At 41.2% G+C, this 20,093-nt stretch overlaps 1 protein-coding gene across 6 annotated transcripts in view; it reads left to right on the top strand.

The window, feature by feature from the left end:
- The window catches only part of VWC2 (von Willebrand factor C domain containing 2), a 56,618-nt gene extending 37,715 nt beyond the window's left edge, over positions 1–18,903 (top strand). For all 6 annotated transcript variants that reach the window (XM_040067174.1, XM_040067166.2, XM_040067217.2 and 3 more), the window contains one exon: positions 18,436–18,903. In XM_040067174.1, coding sequence (XP_039923108.1) covers positions 18,436–18,587 — 152 coding nt within the window. In that variant the 3' untranslated portion in view covers positions 18,588–18,903. The remainder of the gene's footprint in view (positions 1–18,435) is intronic.
- Positions 18,904–20,093: the final 1,190 nt, after the last annotated feature.

The raw sequence follows: 20,093 nt of genomic DNA, 5'->3' as shown, positions 1-20,093 counted from the left end.
TTCTACATAATTTTCATTTAAGCAATCGTTCTTGCTCTTCAGTTGCCTTCCATGCTGGTCTTCTGCTGGTCTATGTGTAAGCATAGCTGCTTCATTTCATATTGCACAGGCAGGCAACCCTAAATTTCTTACTGATTTGAATGTGTGTGTCTGTGTGTGTGCCACCCAAACAGAGAATCAACAGCAGAGGTTATGTGCATTATCTGAGACTAATTATTTATTGAAGAGATGTTTGGGAGGGAGGAGAGTGGTCTTTCTTCAAAGTGGCACTTTTAATTGTGACTCCAATATATTCTTACTTTACAAAGTCTTGGTAGAATTTTATTGACTTGATATGTTCTTTGCAAATGCAAGTTTCAAATGCATATAGAAATTATAGTGTGTGTTCCTATTTGAAATTGATCAGGTTTTGAATTATCTTGGCCATATATAACATTTTAGTGCAGTAAAAGAACTTTCATGGTATGAGTTTGGGAAGCCAGTTTGTTCTGTTCACCCCTTCTTCTCAAGCTCTTTAAAAGAAACACCTTCCCTGCATTTGTCCTGGGTCTTACTTGGCTGAATGTGCAGATTCGCTCTAATTCTGACATCTCGTTTAGTCTCTGGAATGATCAGCACTGCCCATGCTGCACCAGGGGTCTGCAGGAGGACAGGCTGCCTTAGCCACGTGGTCTTGGGGCTCTGACTGATCATATATTTTGATTTCTTATGTCCATTAAATCTATACCAAAATAACTTTGAAGTAAATCTATTACTTCAAGGTGTCTGTTCGTCCCCTCCTTGAAAGTTCACAGCCTGCTATTAATGCCCTGAAAGGTGCTTTGCAGTCTGCTTGGCCTGTGATTTCTGCAAGTATCATTATTCTAAAAGCCTGAATTAGGGAACATCCAAATAATATATCTATAATATACTAAAAGCATAGGTTATAAGTGCCCAAGTGCCCATAATTATTCACTGTGTCTCCTCAGTTTCATTCTTTTTGAGAAAGGAGATTTGAGTCCTCTGTCCTCAATTCACTGAACAGCTTTGGAGTTAATGGTTTATTTGCGTGTGTGCACAAGTGCATGAAGCAGTTTCCAGCAACGTGATGAGAGTTTGGGGTTGGAGTTGCATGGGCAACTTTTTTTTTCTTAAAACCTGTAGGGTATCTTTAGGTTTTGGAAGTTTTAGAAAAGTCTATCAAAATGCAGAGGGGAAAAAAAGAGCAAAAATGTGGATGGTCAGCAGCATTCTGTGCCTAAATTAGCAGCTCAATCTATGTAATAACTATAGGGCACAAAGTCTTACAGCAAGGGACCCCCACAACTGTGAGGTGACACAGCATATTGGCTGGAGAAAAAGAAACAATTTAAATTTTATTCAGGTGTTCAATATGCTACATATTGTGTAAATCTTTAAAAGGAAATGCTACTGATTGAAAAGAAATGATATGAAGAAACTCTGTATTACCCCAATGCTATCAATTTAAGCCAATGTCTAGCCTGCATTAGAAACATGGAAATTTTCAAGGACCTGAACCTGTCATTAAAAAAAACAAACAAAAAAAAAAACAAAAACAAAAAACCCCCACAAAGCTAGAGGTAATTATTTTTCTAGATTTCTGCTAGGATCTTAATAAGGCTCTTTGATTTCTACTGGGAAAGAGAGTCTAAAAAATGCCCCGCTGAGAGATGCAAACTTGGAGTAGCTGTTCAAAAGCACCAAAGTGGTTGCAGGTTTTTGATCTGCTTTGAATACACCTCAGAATATTAGGGACAGCCAAGATGTCAGGACCATCTTTTTTATCCATGTTCTGCTGCAGTTCAGGAGATTACATGGGTGAATTCATGCAACATGCACTACTATAATGAAAGCTGTAGTATTCATGAGGAGAAAGCAAATCCCTCAGCTGGGTGTGGAGTTCCTGACGTGAATGTGCAGCTGGCAGTACTCATGGTGCCCGTGTGTGAGAAGGTGATGCTGTGCACCTTTCTGGTCAGGTGTGCTGTCTGTGCTTGAGCAGGCAGCGTGAAGTGGTGCTGCTGCTTAGCAGATGGGGTGCTGCAGCTGTCTCAGAAATCAGGAGGGGTTCAGGGCAAATCTGACTGGAGGAGAAGGAGATGGAAAGACTAGAGGTGAAGACAGAAAGAGGAATGGAACGAGAACTTGGAGATCTTTGCTTACCGTAATTTTATTTTATCAACTTTAAACTTTATTAAAAGGTAGGAAGATTGCTTACAGATTGTACTTGTGTGTAAATGGCAGGTGAGGGACTTAGGTAGTAAGAAGAGTAGTGTGCTAAGGGTGATGCTGGGGGCTGCAGCACATGAAGACTTGGCCGTGGGGTACATTTGAGAAAACTTGTTTAGATGTGATGTGCTCGTCATGATAGCTGGAGGAAGAGAAAGTGCTTTTAAGTTTTATTTATATTGCATGACCTCTTTTGAAATCTCTTTAGTGCCTAGGGCCTGGTTTCCTTAACATGCAGACTTGCACATTTCTGCACGGGAGCCTTGCAGATTCTTTCATTTCCATATTTTTCTTATTTTTCCACTTTTTTTTTTTTTTTTTTTTTTTTTTTTTTTTAAATCATCCCCATTACTCTCTGCTGCAGTATGGACAAGGTGCCTTCTTCTCCTATATGTATATGCTTAAATGCCCTGTAGAGTCTTCCTATAATCCTTTCACACAGCTCACATATGGAAACTTAACACAGGGCAGGACTGTCTCTTAAGGGGGAAAAATAAATATGGTGAGGGTTGAAACTTTTCTTAAAATCTTTGCCAAAACAAATGAGTAAGAAACCAAGCCATAGGCATTCTGTCTGTAGTGGGAGTCAAATGTGGTCAGATATGGCTAGCCCTCTCCTTTAGACATTTTTTCTCACTTTTTAACAGCCTGGAAGTTGAATCTGTCTTTTAAACAGAAACCTGTGTTAGAAATGATTTTTTAAAAGCAATGTCATCTGCAGGAAAAACCCACAACAGATTAGTTATTGGGGAAAAACAAGTGACTGAGTGCAGCTTTTAGGAGTTCCACTTCGAAAAGAAGTGAAAGTTAAGGAGGAGAAATGCCAAAAAGCAAAGTTTTTATTCGTGACTTCCATTATAGCTGCCATTTTACCCTATTTTAAGAGTTTTCTCCTTTCTGGCTTGTTGGCATCTGTATTCAGTTGACAACATGATTTTATTCAGTAAGAACAAATATTCCTTAATTAGCTGAAATATCAGGCTCATAATTACAGGTATAGAGATGTTTTATTTGATAAGACTTTGTGCCCAGAGGAAAAAAAAATGACATAATGTGCCAAGAAAGCTTAGAATCTGAAATCTGAATTTATCAATCCAATTATTTAACCATGATTAGGGTATTTTGACTTAGTTTCAGTATCCTTTGACAGTTCTGGTGTTTCTAGCACTAGCCAAAGATGAAAGTGTGCTTAACCATGGCTTTTATTGCTGGCATTTTGAAGAGATGTTTGAAAGAGATGTTTGGATATGATTTCCTCATGGAATCTCGTGTTTGCAACTATATTATTTTGTCCTGCTACTAAATGTTCCTAATACAGTAGAAATCAGTGTTCCTAATACAGTAGAAATCAGCTGACAGTCATGCTTGAGGAAAGAGACTCCTTAATGTAATGTGCCTGGAATGATACATATTCTGTATAAAAGTTTCCATTCTCAAGTGTTTTAGTCTATTTTAAAGCATTTATATGCTTTTTTTATTTACATGTTTCATTATTATTTATTTATCTTATTCACAGTGTTGTGGTCAAGATTTCCCTTAAAAACTGTTTCAGAGTTTTGGTTTTGGTTAGGAGTTTTTTGTGATTTTCCTTTTGTTCTGACCAGTTTTCTCTCCTCTCTTGAAAATCCATTCAAAGCTCTTGTTCCACAAAGATTCCTTACAGAATTAATTTTTAATGCATATCAATATATGGATTTCAATTGCACATGCATAAATTACATATAGACTTGGAATAAAGAATCAGAAAATAAGTTACTAATCCAGTAATGGTTGTAGACTTTACAAGTACATATTGTGCTATAAATGGTTATAGTATCAGGTGCAAAGGGAGTAATTGCAAATTAAGCCCCAGAGCAAGACAGGAATGAGCCTCACCTTGCAAAAGTGAGTGAATTAGAAGATCTGCTGGATTCTTCTCATTGGGCTGACATCCCTCCTTTGCTAGGACGTCAGTTCTTATGCAGGAAACATCTTTCCACACCTCTGACTCTCACATGTTTTACAACACTCTCATCTACTCTGTAATTAAGAGCTTCTCATTTTAATTTAGTTTTGTCTTCTAGGGAGGTTCTTGGAAATAATAACTTCTACTCAACACATGACTTCTCAAGTCTTCTTTACACGGGTGGTGTGTATGCAGTGTGCAGTGATCATTTTTTATCACCAGAGAGTAGAAGAATACTCCTGAGACAGATTGAGTAGCTATCACTGTAATCCTACACCAAGTGTTTAATTGTTGGTTGTACAACATTCTGAAGTAATAACTTCATTAGAAAAACAAAATGTAAGTTTTAGTTTTACCATTTTTGTATTATTTTATTACTTTTTTCTAGTGCACTAATCTGAGTTTCAAAAAAATCACTTCAAAATGTCTTGGGAATCATTTACAGTTTCATAATGCTTTGGTTTTGCCTAGGAAAAAAACAAACATAGTTTTCGGATAAACATAAAAGCACCAGCTGTTTTCCTCCAGAACTTTTATTTCCATAATAATTGCCTTTGGAGATAATTTTACAAGAAGAAGCATATAATATGTGGAAATATTTAAGAATAGGTTTACAATAATTCTGTTACTGTAAATACAAAAACTGATTTTCATGCCTCAGTAACTGCTCCAGAGGTCTTACATGTTAGGGGAAAAAAAGGAAAAGACAGATATAGAAAGCAACCCTGCTTCCCAGTGCCAGCTTGGCCATCTTGGGGGCCATTTCTGGAATCCAGTTCAATTTTTTTCCGAGTTTTCTGGACTATTAATTTGATGAAAGGCCTGATCTGATTTCTTGCTTTTCCCTGAGCGTCTTTGCAGGAGCTTGATGGGTACTTCTGTGAACAGGAACTCCACTGATACTGGTAGTGCTTGCCTCCTCTTTGGCTTAGTGCCTTGCCTTAGTGGCTGGGCATTTAAATAGTTCAGCCCCTGGCTGTGAATATCTTGTCTCTCGTTAGAACATCAGACATCTTTGCAATCTCCATTGCACAAATTTTGGCTTCTTAGATTGTGAGTTTGCATTGGCTAAAACCAGAGGGCTCTACATGAGCCCTAGTGTTTTTGGAGGGTGTCTGTATCCTGCTGTGTGACAGCGATGAACTGTTGAATCTTCCTAGCCAAAACAGCCCACCCTGTGACGTTAGTGTTGGTGGCTGAATAGGCAGACTCGATCCATTGATACACCATAACAAGTTGCCATGGGAATGTTGAAGGGAACATTGAGCTTATCATGGGAATGTTGAAGGGAACATTAAGTTATCATCCTCACTCTGTTTCTTTCACTAGCCCTTGGCCCAGCTGACATATGTCCCAGAAGCCAAAGATCTGTCTGCAACCAGGGGGTTGTGGTCTCTGCTGGGCTCTGCCCAATTTCTCACACCTGTGTAAAGGAAAGAAAGAGCCTGCACTAACAACATCGTGGGAGGAGAGCACTGCACTGTCAACTGGTGCTCTTGGCTTCATAGCACCTGGGAAAATAAATGCTGATTAAGACTCTAAAAGTGAAGAAGTTGAGCGATGTTATGTGGAAGATCTTTTGGGAGTATTGTGTGTCCTTTTAAATGTACTCCTGTGAATGACATGCAGTCTCTGTGCTGCTGCACTTCTCTTGGATGAAAGGATTGGTATAACTCGCAGAGGCAATCCTTACATTTAACAAAGCTGGTTCTCATATCTTTCATGATTCATGTCTCTCACTTCAAACCATCTGTCTTTCCATCTCAACAAAAAGATGATTACTTAAAATAAGTTTGCCAGTCGCCCCGCCTGCTTTCTTCCTTTTTTCTTTCTGCTTGAAATCACACTAATTTGGTTTCTTCTGACACCAGTGGCTTCCTAATCTTTTGCTTTTGCAATGAATCACCCTTCCATCTTCTGGTTTCCCACTCTTCCTACTCCAAAGCATCCCTGTTAGCTAGTTTTTGATGCATGAGTTGTGTGAGGGTGATGCAAATGGAAATAAGAGGAAATTAACTTCAGGTAGTGATGGATTTTCATGTTGCAGCTTAATATATTTAGATTTGCATAATACCCGGTTGTATTTCTTAAAAGCTGTCTTTAGACATGATCCTAAGTGGAGTGTGTGAAGTCTCCTCAGGAGTGGTGTCTCAAATTTTCAGCTCTGACTTGTTGACAGTTTCTGATCAACAGAATAACTAATATTTGATGCACCCCTTCCTATCCCGAGTATTTCTTTCATCCAAATGGTGTTGTTTCAGTATCTCACTCAGTATTCTGTGCAAGACCTTGATGAGGTAGGAGAGTGATACAAGGAGGCCCTGTGAGAAATGGGGCTGAAGTGTGAGGAGGATGCCTGTGTGCTGGTGAAGGGCTCAACCTGCAGACCAGCCTAGTGAGCAGCTGTGGCAGCACCTGTCTGCAGGTGGGCAAGGACTTGTCCTCAGAGGTGCTTCTTCCTTTCCCTCCATATACAGAGTCCATAGGTGGCTGGCTTAGACCAGATCCCTCATTTTTAGGTGGCAAAGCTGGGTGCCTATCCCCAGAACTGTGTCTGTCCGGCAGCAGTGTGTTGGAACAGGGATTGATGCCAAACTTTTCCATTCTGCATCCTGGCCAGCCGGGGGAGTAGGGCTGTTCAGGGAACCCTGCTTGGGGTACCAGGGGCAGGAAGAGCGTGCTCTCACAGAGACATTTTCCTGTGATTTTAAATTCAGCTTCCTCCACGGGTACAAAATGTAGTCTTTCCAAAGCAAGCTGTGTCAGGGTTGTGTTTCATAGCCACCAGGGGAAAATCGTTAAAGGGGATAAAAAGCTGGAATTATTGATTGAGTAGCAGGGAGGGCAAAGCATAACCTCTCTTTTGGTCATAAAAATACTGTGATTTTTCTCAGTTGTGGAATAACTTTGCTGCATCTTAAAGCTAGCTTCTAAGGAATTTTTTCCTCATGAAAACTTAACAACTCAATTTTTTACAGGTATATTCATATAGTAATAGTATGACATTAAAACAATTAGCAATTACAACTGTATATTTTGTAAATTTTCACACCTATAGAAGTAATATATTAAGACTGGTGACTAAACAGGTTCTTCATTTTCCTGTTCTGGTTCGCATGCATTACATCTGTTTTTCACAAAGACAGCTTTTTATTTCAGTCAGTGAAGCTAACAATGCACAGCAAAGGACATTGTTAGAATTCATTGAATTTTAAAATGATGCATGACATGCTGACAGTTGTAATTCATTCTTTGGCACAGATCCTTGACACTTCTACTCCTGCAAGAAGGGGTACTATTTTTCTGGTTTTAGGAGGAAGATTATTGGAAACATTGTAAATGAGAAAGGTAGAAGAGGGAAAGAAGATGGTCAGTCTTCAGTATATATTGAAGAATATCCTTTGTGGAACGGTTTGGGGTTTTTTAATGTTTTAGGTAACAGCTGGTATTTGACTTGGCTAGGTATACTTACCTCTTGTTACTCAAAGGAAATTGATAAGATAAGCACAAAATCACAAATACAATCAAGAAAATGCCACAGGTCCAAAGTCTTCAAGGATAAAGCTGAGCAGTTCAGATGTGACAGACCACTTATTTCTGTTACTGCACAAACTTTATTCCCTTTAAGAGTCTTAACCTCTGTTTCCTCTTTCTGCAGCTGTCAGCTTTGCTCACAGCTTATCTGTATAAGAGGGTTACACAGGTGTCTGAGATTCCAGACTGCAGCTCCTTCAGTGGTGACATCTTTTTCTCATTGGTGTGTATCACTTCAGCAGCAGATTACCTAAAGAGAGGCACGTTAGGGACATCTGTACACTTACAACCAGAACAAGTCAACTCCAGTGAAGAGTGGCTAGAAATCTGTGTATGCAAGTGCCTAAGATCATAACTAAAACAAACAAACAAAAAATAACCCAAAAGATCAGTAATGATGACACAAAAAAAAAAAAAAAAAAAAAAAAAACAAACAAAAACCACCAAGCCTTTATAAAGTACCTAAAATTGCAAGGGGACTGTATAATTGGGAGAGTTGTCACTGTCTGCTGTGACAGTCTATCAGGACTTGAATGACACTACATTTAGGATTTTGGTATAAATCATTCTCAGTAAGAAAGATAACCTCTGGTTTAACAGTATTCAGTGTGTGTATTCTAAAATGTGGGGAAAAAAAATGGCTGATGCTTGACTGATGATGTTTTGTTGGTTTGATTGAATAATTCCTTGTAGTAGTAGGTAGCCACTGGCCATTCTCATATTGTATTCTCAAAACCCAGTGATTTATAGTGACTGGAAAAATACGCTGATTTAGATTCTGCTTCATTGCTAAAGCAGAATTATCCTGTATTTTGGTAGCACTTTAACTTTTGATTTAATTGAAATCGTTAGGGATTTTCCCAAAATAATTCTCTAAATCTTATCCTTCATTAGTATCCTGCTTTTAGCCTGTGTTTCAGGACATATAAAATCCTGACTGTATGTGCATTTTTGCTGACCACTTCTCAGTGACCTAAGCTAACTGATAAACACTACAGCCCACCAGTGCTGCAGTGTTTTGGCAAATTAAAATGTGCTTTTAGTTACAGTGTTTCAGCAAATCTCTGGGGCCTGTATCATGTGCTTTTGGAAGAGCAGAATCTTTTTAAACTTGCATAACCGTTTTTAGGATAACTTGTTGAGGATCTCTCAACAAAGGCATTTCACATGGCTTGCTTAATCTGAAGAGTAAGCTGATGTTTCCTAGTGCAAAGAGGATGTCTTAGTGCTGAGCAGGTTTTTTACCAGGCCCCCAGTTATCCTGCCAAGCCCAGCAGGGTCACTGGGATGAATAAACAGCTTAAGAAAAGGAAGGATTAGCCCCCTTAACCTCAACAGCAGGGTTTTTAAGCTCTAATGCTACAAATGCTGGGGCAGGCAGGCATTTTAGCCCACTGCAGCCCACAGACTGCCCCGTCACTGTTGCCAGTCCCTGCAGCACCTGGCAATGCTTCTGCAGAGGGAAAAATTAGCAATGATGGGGTTTGTTTTCTTAGATGTGACTGCTCTCTCTGGGCTTCAGCAGTCTTTTCCAGGTAGCCAGTGCTACTCCCACACCCTCCTTGGGCTCCACTCCATTGCAAGCATCTATGCAGAATGCTGCACCACAGCTCAGGTCCCAGACCAAGCCACCCTCCTCTCTTGCAGGCTGGATTTAGCCCTGGCTGGTTCACAGTCCAGTCTGGATGGTGCAGGGGGAAGCAGAGGGAAGCCAAGTGGAGTGCAGGCAGGCAGATTTCTGCAAACATGACTGGCAGGGACTGAGGTAAGCAGGATAAGGAGTGCCAGCCCCCAAGAGTTCCTGTTTCTCCCACAGCATTCTCCTGGAGAAATTGGCTGCTCATGGCTTGGACTGGTTCACTGCTCACTTGGTAAAAAACCAGCTGGATTACCAGACCCAGTGAGTGGTGGTGAATGGAGTTACATCCAGCTGGCAGCTGGGCACTACTGGTGTTCCCAGGGCTCAGCAGTGTGGCCACACCTTGAATCCTGTGTTCAGTTCTGGGTCCCTCACTACAAGGAATTGATGTGCAGGAGCATGTCCAGACATCAGTGGACCTAATGTAGGGAGTGCAAGTCCTATGAAGACCAACTGAGGGAGCTGAAGTTGTTTAGCCTGGGGAAAAGGAGGCTAAGGGGAGAACTTATTGCTCTCTGAAACTGCCTGTAGGGATGTTGCAGCCAGATGCAGGTCACTTTTCCCAAGTAACAAGTGACAGGATGAGAGGGATTGGCCTCAAGTTGTGTCAAGGGAGATTTAGACTGGATATTAAGAAAAAAAATCTTTATAGAGGGGGTGGTCAGGCATTGGAGCAGGCTGCCCAGGGAAACAGTGGAGTCACCATGCCTGAAAGCATTCAGTATGCATGTGGATGTGCCACTTGGAGACATGGTTTAGTGGTAGACCTGGCAGTGCTTGGTTAATACATTAACTCAATGATCTCAGATTTTTTTTCCAACACAAATGTTTGTTATCTCAGGCATCTGACATGATTTTTCTCCATACATTCAACTCGGTATCTTTAGTTTCCTGATCATCTGGGCTGTGACAGACCTGCAAGAAAGCTGAGCCTAAAATCGATGCACAGCTTGCTGGCTTCTAAGTGTTTATGTAATTTTCTGTGAGATACCCACAATGTTCAGCTCATGTCTAATTGATGCTGTTCCTGTGTGGAATACAATGTCCTTTTACAAGTCATAGAACCTTTGAAAATCATTTTAAGTAGCCGATTTGAGTCTTTCTGTATTTTCTCTGATAAAGGGAGTTGTTTGATGCAGTTTGTTTTTATGGCAATCAAGCCTTACGTTTAATTGGACCCTTTTATGCTTCAAGGCTTCCTGTTTGGCTCATGTGGTATTGGATTGTATTGTGTTCGATGCTCCTTTGCTTCTTTGTATTCAGTACATAAAAAGCAGATATCTGAAATGCTGCTCACTGGATACACCTGAAAATCTAAGGAGACAGAGGCAGTGGCAGGTTGAAGACTATTCCCTTCCTGCAAGACATTTCTGTCTGTGCAAAACTCTGCAGCCCTTTTTGGTAGCAGTACTCTTGGCATTGTCAGTGGTTTCAGTAGTATTTGGCATTGTCATTCCAGGGATGCTAACATCACCACCAAGTGCAAGGTGATGGAGGGTCAGAGCTGGGAAGATGCAGCGGTGAAAAGGATCAGTCCACTGGCTGTGGTGGCATTGTTTCATGTTCTGTGGGCCGTTTTGGACACCACTGCAGTTTCTAGAACTGGAGCCAGAATAAAATGTTCATCAATAGTGCTAAATGAAAAATTAATTATGTGTGATAAATGAAAAAGTAAAACAGCAGAACATGGTCATAAACAGCGCTTGCGAGTCTCATCAGCAGAACATTGAAACCTGGCTCTTAAGTGGTTTGTAGCTGGTTTATGTTCTGGATTAAAGCACACACAGGCACAGGTAGGCTACAGCAGGTGCCAGACCTTTGATACCCACTTTGTCACAGCAGTGCCACTGATGACATGGTCACCCTGTTCAGTTACAGAAGAGCTTCCTTGGGCTCTCTTCTATCGGTCCACTCACAGCAGACACTGCTATACATATCCTTCTAAATTAGTTGGCAAAATGTTATTTTAAATAGTTTCTTCCAATCTGTCATTTCCCTATGCATCTAAAAAAAATATGGCCCTAACAGAAGGAGGGGTTTTATTATTCTTAAAATCACCAAAGCTTTGTCTAGCCTGAAAAAAAAATGATGCTTTCATGGAAGGCTGCATATTGCACCCACTGCTTTTTTGTAACATCCCATGGCAGCTGGGAAAAACCACAAAATGGATACTTTTATTTTGCTTTTCCTTGTCATACCATATATATACACCCATTTACAGGAAGTCTAATAGGATATCTGCCATGTTTCTCTGGTTATCTTAAAGCATTGATAAACTATGGAAATAGTACATAATTTTTCAGGGTCTCAAATAGCTTTTAAGATTGGATTTACCTGAATCCTTCTTCTGTTATTGAAAACTCTCTTTCAGACTTGGTTCAGTTGTGTCCAGAGGTACTGAGGCAAGTAAAAGATTTCGATGGACTGGGAGAAGTCAGAATCATGACGGTAGCAGGGGTGATGAACTTATTTTTGTGAGAGAATGAGAGTGTGCTGTAATCCTGGTCACAGTCTCCTTTTGCCAGCTGCTTTTCATGCTTTATCTTCTGAGCTGACATTTCACAGTAGATAGATGTATTATAGAAATACACACCTCCACGTGAGAGGGAAACAAAATCAAGTCAGGGAGTAGAGACCCCTTAAAAGAGATTAGAGATTGGAAGGACACAAAGTAGGTACCGATGCTATCTCTGGAGAAAGCGATTAGATTTGAGAGGGGTGAGGGAGATAATGCCCATGTCTCAGAAATCTTTCTGTTGTGGTGCTACGTGGCACAGCAGTCTTATTTTGATGTCTCACCATGCCACACTAGCACAAATCCATCTCAAATATCTGAGCAGGTGAGAGGGGACCTTGTGTCCCTGTGCACTGGGAGGCAGGCACAGCATCTGTCTGTGGTTTGGTCCTCAGTTGTCCTAGCTCCCCAGTGGAACTTCCAAAACGTTCTTGGCTTTGTATGGTGGCATCGCAGGTCATCTGCAGCAGTAGACAGCTTGAAATGCAGACAGGTGGTTGGCTAGATTTTCCAGCTGAGTGTTTCATTAGTCTCCCTGGCATCTGCAATGGAGAGAGTCTTGAAATGTCCGAAAGAAGAAAGATCTGGGAGGTGGGAGGGAATGCTTTGCTTTCTCCAGCATGTTCCTGAAATTACAGAGCAACAAAAACACTCTTCCTGTACATGGAAGACTGTCAAGTAGCATTTCTGGACAGAAAAACTTTTATGTAACACAGGCAGCAGCAGATTTTACTGGAGTGCAATGATACGTTTGTTTCTGTAAGATTTCTGTCTGATGTAAAATTCATAAGTGTAATGAAAACGTCAGCTCAACTTTTTCATCAGTGGCCACAACAGAAAGGCAAATGTCAGGAAGTAGGAGGAAAATAGGAAAAAATCCAGGGAATATCACTGTGCTAGTGTACAGGTCCATGGTGTTTCTACAATTTGTGTGTGGTACACAGGTCTGATCCTTACAGTTCCAAAAGGAGGTAGCAGAACTGGGGGAGGCTTGGGGAGGTCAGTGAGGGTGCAGAACTAGCCTCCTCAACCTGCAGGTGAGCTAGTGAGGCAGAGGGGAAGCATGTTACAGGTCAGTAAGATCATGAACAGCATGACAGAGATGGAAATGGTTGTCACCACCTCTTCCACTATGAGGATTTTGAAATACCAAGTTTAGGTAGTGGGTGGACAAGAAAAGAAAACTGTTCTACCCTGTGCATAATAGCTGTGGATGTCCTTGCAACCAAATTCTGTTTATCTGAGTTCATCAGGATGTTGGAGAGGTTAATCATGAAGTAACCTTTTAACTCCATCCATTAACTCCACTAAGTCAGCAAGGAGGAGCCATTTACCAAATCTCCAATTCAGACAGTGCTGAAAACTGGATGTGTATGCTTGCTCTGTCCCTGTATACTTCCCCATGCATCTCCTTCTGGCCACTGTAGGTGCAGGTGGACCCCTGATCTCACCCAGCACAGCTCCTTCTTGTATATTGTCATGGTTCTCAAGACTTCCAGGGCAGTATAGGACCTCTCTTTCCATGTCGTAACCATTGGAACTGTCTTAATGAAAAATGAGACAATGAAACCAAGGGGGTAAGCTAAATGTTGAGGTTGGGTTATTTACAAAGTGTAATAATACCACATGAATGATGCCAGAATGAATGATGCCAGTGATGAAGGCCAGAAAGCTGTCAGCGTAGATGGGACTGCTTGGAAGTGGCCTGTTTGACTGCTGCAAGGAGCTATTAGAGAGGCAGCTGCGAGGAAGTTTAGTGCAAACCAGAGCCCAAAGCAGTCTAACACCAAAGCGTTGTAATTGCAGAGATTGTCGCTGTAGTTTTAATTGGCAAAAATCTGCTGTGACTTATTCTCCAGGCAAGCACATTAACTTGCAGTTGAAGAGATTTCTTAGTCCATGATTCAGTGTAACACATGATGAAAACAGTTGATTAAATCGTGACTTACCAGACTGCTGTATCTCGTATTTTTTAACTGATGGGAATGTGTGCCCATAGAAAAACAAGGGCAGGAGGAAGAGGAGACAGGAACAGCTCTGTGACATACCGCTGTGGTTTTGTGCAAGGAGGGGAGGAGTAGTTTCAGAGATGCACTTCTGAGGTTGTCAAGGTTACAGGTACTTCTGTAGGTGAGTGGCTTGGGCATTTTCTGCTGAGAATTGGCATCAGCTGTTTCCTTCAGAGATAAAAAAATTTGCATTTTAATTAGATTGTTGCCTTTGTCAACACTGAAGCATATGATATAAGTCGTTGGAAATTTTCCACAGGACCAGTGAAATGATTAAAAAAAAATTACAATAGCAGCATTTACCCCAATAATATTTTGAAACTTTTTTAGTTTTTAAGTGTTTCTGAGATGAGGATCTCTTTATAATCACTCAATAAATTAACCACCCAGATCTGCCACCTTAGTTCTTTAGATCGCAGTAAAAATGTTGCTTTGGGAAGCTAGAATTCACTGTTTCAGATGCAGGGAAGCCGAGAGCTGCGTGCCAATCTGGTGCTCAGTGTGAGAACTGAGGATTTGCACTGAACTTGCTGCTTTGAGGCTTTGCTGCAATGGCAGCAACTGTGCCTTAGCCCTGGGAAAGAAATCTGTGCTGGTAACAGCATGGTATGGCTCGAGTGGAGTCTGACAGCACCAGTTGTATACTTTAAGAAAGCAAACAACGTTGTGGAAGATTTCAAGCTGCACTCAGAATTGATACAGTATGTCATAGTGAATTTTCTGCCAGATTCAAGAGTGATACAGCAAGATCTTCGTCTGCTGTGAAGAAGTGAAGCACCACTGACTGCCTTAGTGCTATACAAGTGTACACAGTTGGGGATGGGGCCAGGAGGTTTGTACTGCAGAGCAAACCAGACAGTGCTGCACTGAGCAAGTACCAGGTGCTAAAGTTGAGCAGAGTAGCCAAGAAGGAGCTCAGAAACAGGCAACCTTCTTTGTAGACCAAGGAGAACAAATTCACTGCTCCTGCAGCAGCAGCACCTAGTGAGAAAGCCCACCACTGCTGTGGGGTTGGAACAGCCAAAATTTACTTGGAAATGTTTTTCATGTGCTAAGTCAGGTAATTTTGCAAACTTAAAAACCCAAAAATGGCTTACTTTTTAAAAATCTTCCTAAATCAGTATAAACTGCCTAGTTTTAAGTAAAGCAGTAATTTCAGCAAGTGCCTTGCCATTGGGGCAGCTCATCCACCCTGAATGCTGAGGACCACCCTCTTCAAAGGGAGACTGAGGAAAAGGCACTCTTAAACTTTTAAAACCAGCCTTTGTGTGCCTGCCGTGCCTCCTGGCCTTCCCACTGTCTGTTCAAAATCCTCATTTTCCCTACGGTCCTTTTAGACAGGCAGAGAATCATTAGTGGCTTCATCATCACTGTCCCTCCAACTGGACTTGATGATCCTTGTGAGTCTCTTTTCTTCCAACTTAGAATATTCCGTGATTGTGTGACAGGCGGGAGCCAGGGATGGGCTGCTGGAGGCACAGGAGTAGCCAGAGCAGCCCTTCACCAAGGGTCCTGGCAGTGCTGTCCCTCATAAACCCCATCACTGCAGGCCGGTCTCATCAGTCCAGACATGAAAGTCTGTATTCTGTCTGCTCCTCAGAAGAAGAGGAAAGGGATGAGCATTCCCTGCTTGGTGGGAAGGGAGCCGCAGGACACCAAGAGCCACAACAAGCTCATACAGTTTCAAAATTAAATGAAGGTTTGGGGTGAAGCTCAGAGTTATTTTCCCTAGAGTTATTTTCCTGAGAGTTTGGAGAGATAATAAGAGGAGAGTTGTGGAATTATTTTCCCTTGTTTGTACACTATATTGCACTGACATTTATGTGCATGATGTTGCAGTAATCCAGTCAGTTCCGCCTTTTCATTCATGACCTTTTCTGTAACATTACCCTCAACGTTGTGAGTGATATTGCAGAGAAAAAGGTGAGGGCAAGGATGCCAGCTGACTGTTGTCAGCTTAGGTATGGTGTAAGATTTGCACTTAAAGTGATGGTGGGTGCAAGTGCAGAACCAGAAAATGGACAATTTTCTTAGGAAAAGTTCCATGGTACTGAAACAACGTTTGTTGCTGCCATTTATTTTTTCAGGTCCCTTTCTCAGATAGATGGTCATTGCTCTTCTGTAGATTTACCAAAGCAATGACTTACCCCCATATAAAATAGTTTAACAGTTGAGGTGTAACTCGTTGAATCTTTACATTAAGTAACCTTCTGGTGTAAAAAGGACTCATCACACATGGCGTTAAAGTGTTGGTAATTGTTACTGGAGGCATTTACATTCTGAATCTGAGTGAATTAGGTGTGTTGCACCCTTTTTACTTCATTCCCCAGTTGGTTTTTATAACCAAGTATAACCTATAACATTTGCTTTTCCAGGATTAAAATAAATCCTGTACGGGGGATTGACATCACTTTTTCCTTTTAAATAGTGTTTAAACTTCAAGTGGTCTTGTAGGTTTCATACAAATTCTCCATGGAAAGTAGATCCTGCTTTTAATATTTTAACTCTTTATATCATACAGCTTTGTAAATCATGGGGCTGTTACAGTCCAGCATGCAAAACATTCAGGTATCTTTACCTAATGCGCAGGTGAGCTCATTTTGGGATGAAACTTTATTAGGTGCAAGAAGAATACTGAATTTCACAGGAACAGAATTGTGCAGATCAGGATTCAAAGATTTTAAGCAAAGTTCCACTGAGGACAGCATGGTTAACTCTGCTTTACCTTGGTTGAAACCCAGGGCACATCCCAGTGTGCAGTAGGGACCCAGGAGCATTGCTTTCACCCGAAAGGTTCTCCTTCCAGTGTTTCCAGCTTAGTAATACTTTGCAGGGACAGATAGAGGGACTAAAAACACAGAAGAATGACAATAACATTAGGATAGTGAAGCAGGTGATTTTAGATGAAATATGCTGTATTTTCCTGCACTTTCTGCATCCAAACGAGCAGGAAGTCACCCAGAATTGTGGAAGAAGCCACATGTTGGAGATAATTGTCAACAGTCAATTCCAAAATTAGAATAGGCTGCCCAGGTAAGTGTTGGCATCACTATCCCTGGATGTGTTCAAAAGGGATGTGGATGTGGCACCTGGGGACACGGTTTCATGATGAACACGGTGGTGCTGAGCTAACAGTTGGACTCCATGACCTTTGAGGTCCTTTCCAACCTCAATGATTCTACAGTCTCTGATTCTGTGAAAACAAAGTATGGGCTTAAATATTCAGATCATTAAGAAGGAGTACAACTTGGGGAAGCAAATTCCTGCAGGTCTTGCAGGTCTCTTCTAGAGGTAACTCTTCAGTGAGGAAAGGCTTCCTTACGGCCAGTTTGGCATCTGATTCTCAGCCTGTTGTGTGCACGCAAAGGCATAACCTGTTTCAGTCATTAAAATTGATTTGTGAACTATTTGGTTTGTGTTTTAAAACGTGCAGCCCGAGAGGTGGGGCTGCATTTCTGTAGAAGAGGAAGAAGCCATGCTCTTTGGTGCAGGTCTTGGAGTAAACCCTCAGCAATGGGAGACTGAGCCCATCTGGGATATATTTACTTGTATGGCAAACAGGCTGGAAGTCAACAAGTGTTTTGTGCATCCATAACCATTAAGAATTTCAGCAGTACCAGATCAGTGTATCGTGGCCCTTCCTGCAAATCCTGCCCTGATGACAGTGGTGCCAAAGTGCTGTGAAGTGGCCAGGCTGTGCCTGAGCAGCTGCTGTGGGTGCTCATTGAATGGAAAGGCCGAGTTCCACTTGGAGGTATGACAGTGGATAGATACATGATTGGAGGGTTTAATGCTGCTCTGCAAGTGCATGTGGATTTTCAGGGCAGAAATAGACTTATTTTTTTGACAGAAATATAGATAATACAGCCTTCTGCTTTTTGAAAGAACCAGATTGATCTTCTGAACTTTGTGCTGGTGTGTTTTTCTCCTGCCTCATCCTTGGAAATAAAGTTATTTCAGTCTACTATGAAAAGAAGTGTTTGTAGACTTACTGACTTATATAAAACGGAATATTTCATATTTCACATGAAAAGTGTCCTCATTCAGAAGAGGCTGAAGCTATTCCACCCTGCTGGAAACAGACTATTTTCTCATGAAAGGGAAGATAAACTAATGTGATACTATGGTTACTACAGAAACTAAAATGCTTACTTCCAGTGGGGAAAAAAAGTAATAAAATGTATAAGCAGCTCTCTAGTAGCTTACAGTAGCACTGTGGAATTACCAACAGCTGGCATTTTCTGTAGCTTCAGTCTGTGTTCATCTGCACCATCAGGGTGTGCCCAGGCCTCTGTCACAGTTGAATGTTCTGCAGAGTGGTTTTACTGCACCTTCCTGCACCGAGGGCAGGGACAGTCTGTGCCAGAAACATCCAGCCACCTTGGCGGGCAGGGTCCTTGTGTTCTTTGCTGCCTTTATGCCTTATGCATGATGCCCATGTTTGTTTAATGTGCCCAGCATTGCTCACTTTGCAATAGGTTTTCCATGCCCAGGTCTAGGACCGTGCTAGGCTGGGTTGCAGTGTACTGTTGGTCTCACATAATGAACTCTCTCCTTCTTTCAGGCCCGAACTGCTTTGCAGAAACCCTTGTCATTCCAGCAGGCCGGGAGGTGAAGACTGATGAATGCACTATATGTCACTGTACTTACGAAGAAGGCACTTGGAGGATTGAACGGCAAGCGATGTGCACTAGACATGAATGCAAGCAAATATAGGAAATCTACGGACTTTTCGTGGTTTTTATAATATCCCACAGCAGTGAGCACCCGAGATGACCCAGGGAAATCCGAATGAGAAGATTCTGGCAAGGAATAAAATACTGATATTTTGTTTTTCAAAGTTACATAAATACTGCAAGACAAAGAAGTGCATATATTTAAAACGTTTGGACATAAGAATACCTGTCTTAAATGTGTTATTTTCACAGTGAGTACACTAAAATACACTCTAAAATATTCTATGTATTTCTATAATACCATTATAGAGCTTAAAAATAAATGTTTTATATAGACAATACAGATTGAAGTACTGCATTATTGCCTCTCCTCTTGTTTGCATGCGCCAAGGCTAAAACATTACATTTCTGTTCCAGTTTCACTATATGAGGGTTTCCTTGTGTGTTTTTTGGTTTTGTTTTGGGTTTGGTGTTTTTTTGCTGTTGCTTATTTTGAGTTTCTTGGGGCAGGCCAGAGATAGCACATGACAAAACTCTGACATTCTTAATTTAGGAAAAAAATAGAAGAACAGGCTTTCAGAGAACATGTGTTCATTTATGACCATAAATGTGCTGTAATGTGGAGGGGTGTCAGCTCCATATCTTAGTTTTACTTGTGCTTCTGTCTCCTGCTCTGCAGCTGAGATAACTTGGAGCAGTGGGTAATATGAAACTGGTCTCTCATAGCTGCTGCTATAAAAATTTATTCAGATGAATTAAGTTCTTAATATTAATTTCAGACATAAAATTGATCAGCAAGACAAATTTCTCCATTACACAATATGGCATCACCAAGCTGGTGGAAGTGATGATAAATAACCACAGAGCATCATGGATGTGATGCATAATGGATATGGAGAAGTGAAGCTTGGAAGGGCTAGAGCAGCCAGACAAGCCTTCACTGATATGGCTGCACATTGCTAAGTTGTGGGTAGGACACCTGGTTAGTAGCCGCACCATTCCCTAGAGCCTGTTCTTGCCACCTCATTGGAACCTGGTTCAGCATTTTGTTTGGCAGTATATACAGGGTCTGTGACACTGTATTGAAGTGAAAGGTTAAAAACCCCATCTTTGAATCCATCAGAGGATTTCTAGTGCATAATCTGACCCTGACTGCATGGGAGGTGAATTATATCTCCCTGCTTCAGCCACCACAACCTTTGCTTAAATTCATTTCAATTTTACTTCAGTTTGTTACCAAATCCAACAATATGTCTGCTTTGAATACCTGTTAAGGCAATAGTTCAAGAAATACGGATTTACTTTTAAGCTTTCGCTGGAGACAAGATTTGATGAATCAATATCGGAAACCAGAAGACTATTCCTTAAATTCCCACTTACCCTTTGCTAATTTCTCCTGTGGTGTAACCTGGTTACCAGCTTTGCATCCATACAAAGTATTACTTTCTGATGCTTCTGAATACTGAAGGAGAGTTTCACCAGTGACTTCAGTGGATCCCAGTTCCACTGGGTTCCATCACCTCATGTCCTTATTTTGAGCGTATTT

Source organism: Hirundo rustica, chromosome 1 (assembly GCF_015227805.2).
Source record: "Hirundo rustica isolate bHirRus1 chromosome 1, bHirRus1.pri.v3, whole genome shotgun sequence".
Taxonomy (NCBI): domain Eukaryota; kingdom Metazoa; phylum Chordata; class Aves; order Passeriformes; family Hirundinidae; genus Hirundo; species Hirundo rustica.
Note: the sequence above shows the minus strand (reverse complement) of the source record. Positions and strands in the feature narration are given on the sequence as shown.